Genomic DNA, 14,603 nt, shown 5'->3' on the forward strand with positions numbered 1-14,603 from the left:
TTCTTGAATGTCATAAGAGAGAGAGAGACTCCGGTCAGATTTATATAATTTTTACAGGTAACTCTCTCGATTTACGCGAGTATTGCATCCTTGAAGAGGTCGCGTAAATCAAAAACAATGTAAATCAAATAAGAGGTAGGTTTCCATCGAAAAATAAATATTCACTTCATTCAGTGGAGAGAGAGAGAGAGAGAGAGAGAGAGAGAGAATATCCATATCACCGAGATATCCACTCAAGCACTCAATCTCAGCCTCACTCGTGTGAGGAAGAAATGAGGGACACCATGAGCGACTGGCTAGTATTGGTACCGGTACTGAGCAGTCTGGTACCGGTACCGTACCGTATAGCTGGTACCAGTACCTGCCCACCCCTATTATTGAGTAGCGTGGCAGCTTGGGTACTGTATTGTTGTTCAAGTTCAAGGCTATAGTCCAACAGTTTCAAATATTCTGTATAGGCGTTCGATACCACGTGGCCTTTCCTCCCCTCTGCTCTGCCGCACAGTCCCAACACCTATTTTTCCCTCTCATATGTTACCTATAGCTAATGTATGGGACTTTGTGGCAGGAAAGGACCTGTGGAATCGAACGCCCAAATGGACTATTTGAAATGGTTTGATTGTAGTAGCTTCGGCAAGTTGAAGAATCCTGCCAAAGATTACTCAAGATTGGAATGGGTCTGCATTGAGATTTGCTCAGAGGGACCCCCGGGTATGGCTTACGGGGGTGGGCAAGTCAACATGTCTTCCAGCTTATGCCTCCATTGCCTGATTGATTGTGATGTTTCTTTCTCCTTTAGAATCAGAATATGAGAGTGCAGAAGAGAATGAGGAGGAGATGATTCAGAGTCCACAAGAAAAAACCACAATGGTATCTCCCAATTCTCCTACCTCCCCACTGATTTGGGGCAACTCGTCCATGCTTCACGCAGCCTCGGCTATCTCGACTCCCAACAGGTATGTTTTTCTTAGCCAGCTTAAGTATAACCAGTGCATTTTGTTTGACTGAGTAATATTTGTATTTCAGAAATATTAGCTCAGAACTATTATTTATCATTGATTATACCTTGCAACCAGATGATGCAGGCTCTTTGATAGGGGAATGTTGTACCATGCTTTAATTGTAGAGGTACTTTGGGGGAATGGGATGCAAGAGTAAATGAAGATGCACGAGGCATTCCAAGATGAGCGCCAAGAACTGACATCTCCATCTCTATAGACAGGTTTTGTTTTGGAGACTGTTCCGTGGCATTATTAGTAAGTGGCTTGTAGTGTTCTTCAGCTTTTCACTTCTTTACATTGTCAGAGCCTTTCTTCTACTTATGAGCCAGTATGTAATGCATTTTGTGGCGTATAACGTGCTCCGGCACATACCGCGCACCCTAAACTTTATGACAACAGAAATATGTACGATTAAGCAAGACTGATGAGGTACAGTTTCCCAAAATTTCTGTTTACCCTTAAAGGGCAGGGATGTAACCATGTACCGTGACATTGCTTCTCCCCGCATGGCAGTGTTCTGAAGTTCTCCCGAAAATTGGTCACTTTCCATTATCAATTTCACGGCTCCACCTAAGCCAATAACTGTAGATTTATGAGCATTCGCTTTCTCCATCCATCCTCCTCAGTCTACCTAAAACTAATCTACGTATTTCGGTGGTTCGGTGGTGATGTGATGAAGCGCAGTAACTTTTAGGTCGGAGCAAGCCTGTGTTTGCAGCGCTGCATAGGTTGTGGTTGGCAGCCTCCCTCCCCCTCCACGCACTCGACCTCGCTACAAAGCCCCTTCATTACACTCATATTCTTACCTTGATAGCACTGAAGGGTGGTGGGATGCATCCTCAGAGGCCTGAGTTTCACTTCCACCATCACCGTAATGAGATTAATCTACAGGAAGGCCACCAAATTGAAGTTTTTCAATAACGGGGCTCAGCCTTCCTGATAAAACGAGGAGCTGGAGTTCAGTGCTGCTGCTGTCACTGTCTTCACCAATAACACCACTTTTTAAGTTTGAAAAATTTGATTTCAACTCTCCCAATTACGCTCATACTGAGAGCTCTTTTGGGAGCAAGAAGAGGCTTAGGAGGAGTCGAGGTCACTGGCTGTGGACACTCAGGCACAGAATCAGACGCTGAAGATACAAAAAACTCTCCTGCCATTATTACAGTCACGGAAACATCTGAGAATGACACGGAGAAGTTGTGTGTCAGCCTAGGAGTCACGCTGACCCATAAAACCCCACGCAAACTTCAAAATTACGGCAGGAAAAGGCAGACCGAAGAAAAAAAATCTATTAAAATTTGTACCTTCGGCATATACTGCGCAGGTGTAACTTTCCGGCATTTTTTAAGCGAATAAAGGTGGGCGTTATACGCCGCAAAATACGGTACATAGATGTGCAGTAAAGGGTAAGAAAGTGCCAGACAAGGAAGCACACCCACTCGCCAGGTGCCAGGTCCCTCAGTTGTCCAAACAGTCTTGTCTATTCAATACGTTACTGTATGCCATCAGAGAAAAGACTTTTCTGAGTATTACAGTTTTCTTTATTATGGAAATATATTTCTACAGTTATCTTTGTCCTTGGTAACCTTGACTGAGCAGCTGGGGCATTTAAACAATACATTCAGTGATTTTTTTTTAACCTGGATGGCTAAAATTCCACTCCTGATAAGTGTTAAATGCTTGAATGGGGAAACATGATTACCTGGTATCTTGGCACGTGGCTAGGAAGTGTCATGGCAGTCTGTGTGTGGTGGAGAGGCAGGAAAGTCAGATTGAAGACTGTGACCCTTGCCCAAATAAATTTATAGGATCCATTTCTGTTATTTAAATGCAACACCAAAATTCACCAACTTTCTGAATATGAGGGATAATTGACCACCAAGAGCCTTCTTAATTCTGGTATTGGTGGTTAATTTTCTTAGGCTCCCAAACCTTTATTAACCCTATCGCTGCGTGTGGCGAGGAAGCAACTATCCCCTCAGGCACACTCTGGCAGCCCAACAGGCTGTATCTCACAAACTATTCATCACAGCTAAAAAACAAAAACACCATTGGAAAGAGGAGGCCCAGATCTATAGGATTCAGTTATGTATGGCTCTCCTACAAACGTATATGCACGTTCAGGGGGGTTGCCTTTGAACACTTACGTCATTGCGTCCGCGACGGTCAGCCATATTGAGGCAACTGTGGACATCTCTCCATGAGGTGCTGGCAAGGTAGTATTGCCAACTGCAAAATTTACAACTATTTGTTCAAAGAATCAGTCAGGTGATAGGTGAAACTGCAAAAATGCCGCTATATTGGACAAGGACATCCACCAGTTACTCGTTCGTAGATTTTCCGCGCTAGGCTGATATGATTTTCCACCAAATTTAGTGGAAAACCCACTCAATTGGCAATCCTATGTTGTGAGAAGTAGTGTTGGAACACTCGTATGCGGGAGATTTGAGTGTGGCTGGAGCTCACAGCGAGCGTTTAGCACCACCAGCAAATGCACTACCGCTCGCTGCGAGTGTTTAGCAATGAAAGGGTTGATGTCTGACCTCAGCTCATTATCTGAAGTCAACAGCTGAACCACTTAGCCAAAATTTCTTGGTTACTGACTCCAGATCCCTGTCTGGATTCAGAGTAGGTGATTTACTTAAAGATATATATCCTACCTGTGAGAAAATCTAATGTTGAAATTTATTTTTCAGGTCTGAGAGCTTTGAAAATTCACTTCTGAATAGCTTTGAAAAGATGAAGATAGTTGAGAAGGATGATGACAAGTTCCATGATGCCTCAGATGATGTCATTATTCATCAAGGGAACAGCTGTAAAGAACTTGGTCCTGCAAACATTCCCACCTCTCCCAGCAAGGAAAGTGTGCAGCCCATCACCTCTCCCTGCAAGGAAAGTGTGCAGCCCATCACCTCTCCCTGCAAGGAAAGTGTGCAGCCCATCACCTCTCCCTGCAAAGAAAGTGTGCAGCCCACCACCTCTCCCAGCAAGGAAAGTGTGCAGCCCATCACCTCTCCCTGCAAGGAAAGTGTGCAGCCCACCACCTCTCCCAGCAAGGAAAGTGTGCAGCCCACCACCTCTCCCTGCAAGGAAAGTGTGCAGCCCACCACCTCTCCCTGCAAGGAAAGTGTGCAGCCCACCACCTCTCCCTGCAAGGAAAGTGTGCAGCCCACCACCTCTCCCTGCAAGGAAAGTGTGCAGCCCACCACCTCTCCCTGCAAGGAAAGTGTGCAGCCCACCACCTCTCCCAGCAAGGAAAGTGTGCAGCCCATCACCTCTCCCAGCAAGGAAAGTGTGCAGCCCACCACCTCTCCCAGCAAGGAAAGTGTGCAGCCCACCACCTCTCCCAGCAAGGAAAGTGTGCAGCCCATCACCTCTCCCTGCAAGGAAAGTGTGCAGCCCATCACCTCTCCCTGCAAGGAAAGTGTGCAGCCCATCACCTCTCCCAGCAAAGAAAGTGTGCAGCCCAACACCTCTCCCTGCAAGGAAAGTGTGCAGCCCACCACCTCTCCCTGCAAGGAAAGTGTGCAGCCCATCACCTCTCCCTGCAAGGAAAGTGTGCAGCCCACCACCTCTCCCAGCAAGGAAAGTGTGCAGCCCATCACCTCTCCCTGCAAAGAAAGTGTGCAGCCCACCACCTCTCCCAGCAAAGAAAGTGTGCAGCCCACCACCTCTCCCAGCAAAGAAAGTGTGCAGCCCACCACCTCTCCCAGCAAAGAAAGTGTGCAGCCCATCACCTCTCCCAGCAAGGAAACTGTGCAGTCAGCCTGCTCTCAGGGCAAGGAATGCACACAGGCTGTTTGCTCTCCATGCAAGGAAGATGTGCAACACAACATACCATGTGTCAAAGACAACAGCATGCCAGACAAGGAAAGTAAAGATTTTATTCCTTCAAAAATTGAAGGTCTGGGACCTTCTTCTGAGACAGTTGCTCTTAGTAAGTGTGAAATAGACACCAGTCTCTCTTGTCAAGTAGAAAACATGGAATGTTCTTCTGACAGCATTGACCTCCCTCATCCTACTGTAACTCTCCCAGTAGGTGGTGCTGTGGAGTCATGCACAGACCACACGGAGCTGAACAGAGGTGCAGAGTCCTTTACCCTTCCTGTGAGTCAAGAGGAACTTAAATGTAATTCACTTCCTGATCAAGAGAAAGAGCTGCATACCTTTTCCAGCATAATAGATACTCAAGTGAGAGATGCTGATACATTGCAAAATACACCTAAGGAGCAGTCTGAAACAAGTCAAGAGATGTCATGCCCCCAGGAGGAGGCATGTGCCCCAGCCTCTCCACATACAAAGTGTTCACCTTCCAAGAAGGGATACACTGACATCCTTGACGTTCTGGATGACATTGATTTTAATCCTTTTGCCACCAAGGCTAGTGTTATGAATTCACCTGACAGGGTTGACTTGCCACAGACGATGAATGTTGATGAAAGGGAAGTCCAAGAGAGTGTGTCCCAAGCATCTCGAGCAAAGGATGAAATATCGGATCATCAGCTGTCCCCAGCAGGAAGTCATAATGACAATGTGAAGGAAAGAGTACATAGTTCGATTGTTCAGTGTGACGTTGATGTTGATTCAACCATCACTATGTGGACTGAAGAAGATGCAGAGAAACCCAGAAGTTATCTTAGTTCGCCTTGTGAGAGTTCTGACAGCAAACATCTCATCAAAGACAAAGAACCTGGGCAAGAGCAACAGGCACACAAGAAGCAGAAGCCTGTGGCTGAAAAGGCACTGACTCACCCTGGTAAGGACTGTCTGCCTGTGTCCTGCAAAGCATATAACTTAGAATATTTAGAGGATCCTAGCTATGATCCCTTCACCACAAAGTCCTGTGTTGTAAATACCCCTGAGAGGCAGGGTGGCATTAGCACTACCAGTAATGAGAGCACAATGTCTCCAGAGTCTGATGAGAAGACCTGCAAGCAACTGTCAAGAAGGATGGATGAGAAAGTCTCTGAATCTGTGAAGGTTAATGTGTCTCCTGAAGAAAGTGTCCCTCAGTGTCCACTAAAATTAGAGGAAGCTGATGACAGTGATGAGCAGGTTTCACTGGAGAACACAGTAGTGGCATGTCCTCCAGAACTTTCAGAAGACTCGAGGGAAACAGATTCACCATCATATAAACATTTTGACTTGGTGGGTATTGTAGGGGACCCAAACCTTGACCCCTTCAAAACCAAGGCCAGTGTTGCCAACTCACCAGACAGGAGGACTTTACATCAGAGCACAGGGCAGGAGAGTGGGCAGAGCACTAGAAAGTTGAATTTTGGGCCTCAGTGGCAGAGTCAAGATGTGGGACAGCAGCTTGACCATGTGTCAAATATTGTGTCAAAGGAGGAGAGTAAAGAGAAGGCAAAGGCCCACTCTGGAGAGCCACTGCCTGTCCCCACACCCCAGGACAAACTAAGAGACATCTCAGCCGTGAGTCCATCAAATAGAAAGGGAAACAGAAAAAGCCTTGCTCCAGAAGAGGAATTTTTTAATGCATCTGACTGTAAGTATTTATTTCCTTGTGTCTATTCTGATAGCTTGTACTCCTGGAACTTTCCTTTAACCCTTATACTCCGTCAGGCACGATCGTAGCTTTTACGTTAGACTCCGTCACGCCACGATCGTGGCGCTCTTGAAATATCGCGCTCATTTTAAGACACGCAGTTTGTTTATGTTTAAGGCTCTGCATCATACATCAAGCCCTGTCATTGGCCCTTTTGTTTTCAACATGCTGGATGCTTCGTCAATCACATTCCAGCTTTTATAAGGATTTGTTTATGTTGTAGTATGGCTCCAGATTTTCCCGCGGTGAGTACACGGTCACGATGTGTGCTGTATTTTATCTTTTTTTTACCGATTTCTAGGCAAGATAGCAGATATATATTTACTTCCACGAGTAAATAAGTATTTCAGGCACATGATATGATACACAACAATATGTGAAAATTGTTTTTTGTCTTCTTATTGACGTAGATAAGGATGATGCCAGATGACAAGTGTGAGATGATACTGGAGGTTTCCCATCTAGAGGAATATATAAGTTCCATTTGTTCATTTATCATTATACCACAGCAAAGAGCAACTTCTAAGCTTTCAAATGATATATAATTGTCCCAGTATTTGTTACAATAATTTGAGTGAACACTAAGGCAGCAAGGGAACACCTACTAACATTAGTCACTCACTTCTATTTTTCTTATAGTAGCAGTGTTAAGTGGGCATTTTTTTTACTGTTTTATTGTTTAAAGATACCAAGGAGTGCATTGGAGAGCGCCTGAGATCTAGGAGTGGATTTGCCTCAGTGGAGATTATTGAGGAGAGGCCCTAATACAGATAGATGATATAGATGCTTTTAAATAGTTTTATCTGCCACATGTCACCTGGAAGGACAATTGAAGGACACCAAGTTGTCACCCTGCATTCCCATTTGGAAATGACAGAAAGATCGGAGGTTAACCTATTTGTTTAACGGGGATCATGTTTCTTAATGGTCCTTCTAAGCAAGAAAAATGAGAAAAAATCATCCCTCACACAAACCATTTCATAATATATATCAAAGCATATGTGATCAGATTATGTATCACCTTTTTTGGGGGGTGTATATCATGCCCAAACCAACAGTAGGTGACCCTGGCCCCAGCCAAAAGTAGGTGACCCTGGCCCCAGCCAAAAGTAGGCGACTCCGGCGACCCTGTCTCCAGCTAAAAGTTGGCGACCCTGGCCACAGCCGAAAGTAGGCGACTCCAGCGACCCTGACTCCAGCCAAAAGTAGGCGACTGTGGTGACCCTGACTCCAGCCAAAAGTAGGCGACTGTGGCGACCCTGACTCCAGCCAAAAGTAGGCGACTGTGGCGACCCTGACTCCAGCCAAAAGTAGGCGACTTTGGCGACCCTGACTCCAGCCAAAAGTAGGCGACTGTGGCGACCCTGACTCCAGCCAAAAGTAGGCGACTTTGGCGACCCTGACTCCAGCCAAAAGTAGGCGACTTTGGCGACCCTGACTCCAGCCAAAAGTAGGCGACTCCAACGACCCTGCCCCAGCCATAAGTAGGTGACTTTGGTGACCCTGTCCCAGCCATAAGTAGGTGACTTTGGTGACCCTGTCCCCAGCCATAAGTAGGTGACTTTGGTGACCCTGTCCCAGCCATAAGTAGGTGACTTTGGTGACCCTGTCCCAGCCATAAGTAGGCGACTTCTTTGACCCTGGCCCCAGCCATAAATAGGCAACTTTGGTGACCCTGTCCCAGCCATAAGTAGGCGACTTTGGTGACCCTGTCCCAGTCATAAGTAGGCGACTTTGGTGACCCTGTCCCAGTCATAAGTAGGCGACTTTAGTAACCCTGTCCCAGTCATAAGTAGGCGACTTTAGTGACCCTGTCCCAGCCATAAGTAGGCGACTTTGGTGACCCTGTCCCAGTCATAAGTAGGCGACTTCTGTGACCCTGTCCCAGCCATAAGTAGGCGACTTTGGTGACCCTGTCCCAGCCATAAGTAGGCGACTTTAGTGACCCTGTCCCAGTCATAAGTAGGCGACTTTAGTGACCCTGTCCCAGCCATAAGTAGGCGACTTTGGTGACCCTGTCCCAGCCATAAGTAGGCGACTTTGGTGACCCTGTCCCAGCCATAAGTAGGCGACTTCTGTAACCCCACCCCAGCCATAAGTAGGTGACTTCAGTGACCCTGTCCCAGCCATAAGTAGGTGACTTCAGTGACCCTGTCCCAGCCATAAGTAGGCGACTTCTGTAACCCTGTCCCAGCCATAAGTAGGTGACTTCAGTGACCCTGTCCCAGCCATAAGTAGGTGACTTCAGTGACCCTGTCCCAGCCATAAGTAGGTGACTTCAGTGACCCTGTCCCAGCCATAAGTAGGCGACTTCTGTAACCCCACCCCAGCCATAAGTAGGTGACTTCAGTGACCCTGTCCCCAGCCATAAGTAGGCGACTTCAGTGACTCTGTCCCAGCCATAAGTAGGCGACTTTGGTGACCCTGTCCCAGCCATAAGTAGGCGACTTTAGTGACCCTGTCCCAGTCATAAGTATGACCCTGTCCCAGCCATAAGTCTTTGGTGACCCTGTCCCAGCCATAAGTAGGCGACTTTGGTGACCCTGTCCCAGCCATAAGTAGGCGACTTCTGTAACCCCACCCCAGCCATAAGTAGGTGACTTCAGTGACCCTGTCCCAGCCATAAGTAGGTGACTTCAGTGACCCTGTCCCAGCCATAAGTAGGTGACTTCAGTGACCCTGTCCCAGCCATAAGTAGGCGACTTCAGTGACTTTGTCCCAGCCATAAGTAGGCGACTTTGGTGACCCTGTCCCAGCCATAAGTAGGCGACTTCTGTAACCCTGTCCCAGCCATAAGTAGGTGACTTCAGTGACTCTGTCCCAGCCATAAGTAGGCGACTTTGGTGACCCTGTCCCAGCCATAAGTAGGCGACTTCTGTAACCCCACCCCAGCCATAAGTAGGTGACTTCTGTGACCCTGGCCCCAGCCATAAGTAGGCGACTTTGGTGACCCTGTCCCAGCCATAAGTAGGCGACTTTGGTGACCCTGTCCCAGCCATAAGTAGGCGACTTTGGTGACCCTGTCCCAGCCATAAGTAGGCGACTTTGGTGACCCTGTCCCAGCCATAAGTAGGGGACTTTGGTGACCCTGTCCCCAGCCATAAGTAGGGGACTTCGGTGACCCTGTCCCCAGCCATAAGTAGGGGACTTTGGTGACCCTGTCCCCAGCCATAAGTAGGGGACTTCGGTGACCCTGTCCCCAGCCATAAGTAGGCGACTTTGGTGACCCTGTCCCAGCCATAAGTAGGGGACTTTGGTGACCCTGTCCCCAGCCATAAGTAGGGGACTTAGGTGACCCTGTCCCAGCCATAAGTAGGCGACTTCTGTTACCCCGCCCCAGCCATAAGTAGGGGACTTTGGTGACCCTGTCCCCAGCCATAAGTAGGGGACTTTGGTGACCCTGTCCCCAGCCATAAGTAGGGGACTTTGGTGACCCTGTCCCCAGCCATAAGTAGGGGACTTTGGTGACCCTGTCCCCAGCCATAAGTAGGGGACTTTGGTGACCCTGTCCCCAGCCATAAGTAGGGGACTTCGGTGACCCTGTCCCAGCCATAAGTAGGGGACTTTGGTGACCCTGTCCCCAGCCATAAGTAGGGGACTTTGGTGACCCTGTCCCCAGCCATAAGTAGGGGACTTTGGTGACCCTGTCCCCAGCCATAAGTAGGGGACTTTGGTGACCCTGTCCCCAGCCATAAGTAGGGGACTTTGGTGACCCTGTCCCCAGCCATAAGTAGGGGACTTTGGTGACCCTGTCCCCAGCCATAAGTAGGGGACTTTGGTGACCCTGTCCCCAGCCATAAGTAGGGACTTTGGTGGCCCTGTCCCCAGCCATAAGTAGGGGACTTTGGTGACCCTGTCCCCAGCCATAAGTAGGGGACTTTGGTGACCCTGTCCCCAGCCATAAGTAGGGGACTTTGGTGACCCTGGCCCCAGCCATAAGTAGGCGACATCCAGCCTTACTTCATGGCTGAGTTTGACTATACTATATAATTGAGATGGTATGATTTATTTTAATACCTCAAGTTGAAAAAGAAAATGGCAGATACTTTGTGATGACACTCAATGACTACACATTATTGCTATGTATAGTTCATCTGAAATACATCTTTTGGCAATAGAAAGAAAAGTAACTGAAAAGTCCCTAAATGTTGTTTCTAAATCAGAACATAGTTTTTCTTGTGTTATCAATGTTTCTAAATGATCTACTGAACTATTATGCATAAAACTGTTCCTGTCTTTTGTCATCATAGTGGAGTGAGCAGTCTTCCTTTCCACTAATGTAAGATATCTTATGTTCTCAAAGTTTTTAGTAACCCTGAGGTAATGGATGCCTTGGAGACTCATGGTGTTCAAGGCAACAAGTGCAACTTAGTTCGCAACTCCTTGTACATGAAGTTTGACCCACTGGTGTCTGGGCGGCAGTCCCTCGCTCCTTACCTGGCACAGCAGCTGCTTCGGTGAGTAGAGAGAGTGGCCACATTGTGTGCCACAGGTCATAGGGGCATATTGTTAACCTTAGCAAGGACCAATAATTTTTAGTGTCTGTTCTTGCTTATTTCCTCCTCACATTATGCAGATACCTCAGAAGAATAGAATATAAATAAAGTATTATTGTTCCCTCTAGGAAATCTTTGATGCCTGTTATTTAGGTACGTACTTGCATTATTACTTATTGATGTATTAAGAGTTGCAAATTTTGCTGCACATAGATTAGCTGAAATCAACATAACTTTAGGGAGGGGTATTACTCTGTTTCTCACTATTCAAAGTAGGAAATTAGTAGTGAGCATATTACAGTATTCAGCCCAAATTTTTCATAAAGTTTTAGAAAATCTGTAACAAAGCTTATTTAACAATTTTTTACAAGTGAGCAGTCAGCCAGCCATGTCAGTGTTCGCACCTAACTGATCCTTTTCCCAGGATTGACCAGGAGGATGTGAGGCGGAGCAGTGGACTGATTTCCTTCAGCCCTTCCCCAAAGAAGGTGAGCACTATAGCTGTCCATATTTGTACTGCAAAATTTCCTTTGCAAAATTTTTTAAAGTTAAGAGTACCTTCCATACATAGATTGCTCCATCATATTATCTGTGAAACGTAATGATTAAGAATACCGTATTTCCCGCCATATAAGACCCACCTATAATTTTGCAAGATATAATTAGAAAAAATAGAGAAAACTCCACATTTTCCCTTAATGTATAAGCAGTATTACATTTGGCCACCTTCCTTTGAATTATGACTATGAATCCGTATGTTGCTTTGTGCCCTTCTCTGTGTTCAAAGTGTTCCACTGGTGGTTGAAGAGTTACACTGCTCTCACCCTGAGTTCCGGCATGGTCCGGCATGAGTAGTGGCTTCCATGTGAAGGGGGTAGCTATGGGCACCTCCAGCCAACTGCTGCCATTTGTGGTTGAGGTTGCTCCAGTTGATGAGCGTATAATGTGAGTGAGGCTGAAGCACACACTGGGCTTCATGTCTCTTGTTGCAGTGTACGCTCCTACCGAGATGCGTGAAACTGAAGAGAAGGAGACGTTCTACGCCAAACTCAACTCTGTATTAGACCAATGGCTTCTCCAGGGCACACTTTTTGTCCTGGGCGACTTCAATGCTACTACTGGCACAGACAGCTAGGGCTGGCTACGAACTATGTGTTGGTCGCCATGGTTCTGGTGCCAGGAACATCAACAGCTCTCTCCTGAATTTTGCAAAATCCAGAAGGTTGAGAATTGCGGGGTCCTGGCACCAGAGACCAGAGCTGCACCGCTGGACTTGGTATAGCAATGCCGGAGTGGTAGCTAAGGAGATTGATCACATCCTTTTAATTACTCGTCGGAGGATCCTTCAGAACTGCAGGGTTTACTGGCGTGCTGAGTTCTTTGCAACTGACCATAGGCTTGTTGCAACACTCAAGCTTCTTGTCAGGGCAAGGAGAATCCCGAGATGCAACAATACTGTGTTCCATCCCGAGAGGCTGAAGGACCTGGCATATGCTCAGGAGTATGTAGTGACAGTCTCAAATCAGTTCAACATGCTCAGCACCCTGGAGGACCCTGTAGAACAGTGGGATACCTTCAAATGTTAGACTGCAAGCTGCCAAGGAGTGCATTGGAGAGCGCCCGATATCTAGGAGTGGCTTTGCCTCGGTGGAGACGCTGGAGAATATTGAGGAGAGTCGCGCTGACAGATTTGCTGGGAATGGGGACCAATGTCTCTCTCGTGTAGACTAGTGAAGTTTTGGTGCTGGAGTGGCACTTAAATTAAACAGCAAACCTCTCGCAAATGCAAACAAGATGGTGATCGCTTGTACACCAACAACGGCAACTCTTTTCTAAAGTAACAACGTATAACAGTAGTACTTGCTGCTACTTCATGTAAAGTAACACCAGTCAGGAAGAAAATTAAGTGACAATGCTTAACCCTGCTTGTACCTAAACAAACTAGTGGATGGTTGTACACCAAACCTGACCACACGCGCAGGACACACTTTCTTTTGTTTTAAAATTTAAGTGTATACTATGTTTCAACTAAAAGTATGATATAGAGAATAAATAACATTTATTTTCACACTTCCTAATGTTTTAAAAATGTACTAATATATTACAACAACTACATAGAATTACTATGTAAAATGATAATACAAAAAATATGATGTACGAACTTTATACCCGTTACCCTTCAAACAACGTTGCTGTCTACACCATGTTTATTTATGTCTCAGAGCCTCTCAAGTCTCTAAGAAGGACCAGTTCTGGTAGGCCTAGCAAATATTGAGGGTTTTAAATGTAATATTTTGGGATTTAATAATAATACGGTTTTATCGCTTCTCATGTCCTTCTCCTCTCTTCTGCTTATTCACACTTTCCTTTTCTGTTGCATCACACTATTCATTATTTAAATCAATCAATATTTGTACCTTCGGCGTATACGATGCAGGCGTAACTGTGTCAAACCGAGGTGTTTTGGGTGTTGGTTTCGTACCAGTAACAATAACCCCTAGGCCTATCAAAACCTAACCATCGGGGTATAAGACGCAGGGTGAATTTTTTTAATCTTTTTTTAAAGAAAAAAAGTGAGTCTTATATGTACTGTGTATGGTACTTCTCGATTTATGGACCTATTTGTATTTATCAAGGAGGTTTTTAACCCACATACCTGTCAAGCTACTGTGGTGTCTTGCCATAAGATTTTGCATGTGAGACCATAAGTTTGTGTATAAAATGGTAATTAAACCATAAGAAAACCAGATTTTTTTGTCATTCAATATTTATTTGTTTCAAAACAAATGCAGAATGAAAACACAATGTAAACACATGGCACAGTATGAACACCACATAATGAAAACAATACTGTTTACAAAGGTACAAAGGTAAACAGTACTGTTTTTCATTATGTGGTGTTCATACTGTGTCATGTTTACATTGTGTACAACAGTACAATAAAGAGTAACAGTGAGCTGCAGTGAACCTACTGCAGCTCACTGATGCTCTTTGTTGTACTTGGCAGCACAAGACCTAGCTTTCTCTACAGAAAGAAACGTAAGATTTTCAACTTACGCCGTAAGACTTGAAAATCACCAAAATTACGTAAGACTTACGCAAAAAACATAAGACTTGACAGGTATGAACCCATCCGCTGCGATTTGCATGGAATTTGGCCTTCACTGGTAGCCTGGCAACATATACTACCAGATCTTTCTTTGCCTCTGTGGTGGATAGTGGAGTGTCTCCCATGTGGTATTGGTGTGCTGGATATCCCCTCCCAAGGTGCATTATTTTACATTTTTCTTCATTGAATTGTAGCAGCCACTTTTTGCTCCATTCCTGTAGCTTGGTGATGTCTTCTTGTAGGAAATCCAGAGTCAAGAGGTTAAAGAAAGTTGCAATAATACCAGTAATCCATACAGATTATTCCTATCATAGTATGGGGCTTAATCATGCACTCCCCTTCCAAGTCTTGGCCTTGGTTATTGGCCCAGCTGTGCGCCGATAGTGAACATGAACGAATCTTAAGAAATGGGCCCTTTTTTTTTTTTTTTT

The 14,603-nt window shown here is 45.8% G+C and overlaps 1 protein-coding gene across 1 annotated transcript; it reads left to right on the top strand.

Annotated features, from left to right (window-relative positions):
- Nucleotides 1-713: 713 nt before the first annotated feature.
- On the top strand, nt 714-11,544 carry LOC126999143 (mediator of DNA damage checkpoint protein 1-like; the record flags this gene model as incomplete). The annotated part of the gene is given in 5 exon segments (XM_050861473.1): nt 714-726; nt 800-956; nt 3,698-6,507; nt 10,871-11,024; nt 11,488-11,544. Coding segments are annotated over 5 exon segments (3,191 nt in total), but the record flags the coding sequence as incomplete, so codon positions are not given.
- Nucleotides 11,545-14,603: the final 3,059 nt, after the last annotated feature.

Source organism: Eriocheir sinensis, chromosome 16 (genome assembly GCF_024679095.1).
Source record: "Eriocheir sinensis breed Jianghai 21 chromosome 16, ASM2467909v1, whole genome shotgun sequence".
NCBI lineage: Eukaryota > Metazoa > Arthropoda > Malacostraca > Decapoda > Varunidae > Eriocheir > Eriocheir sinensis.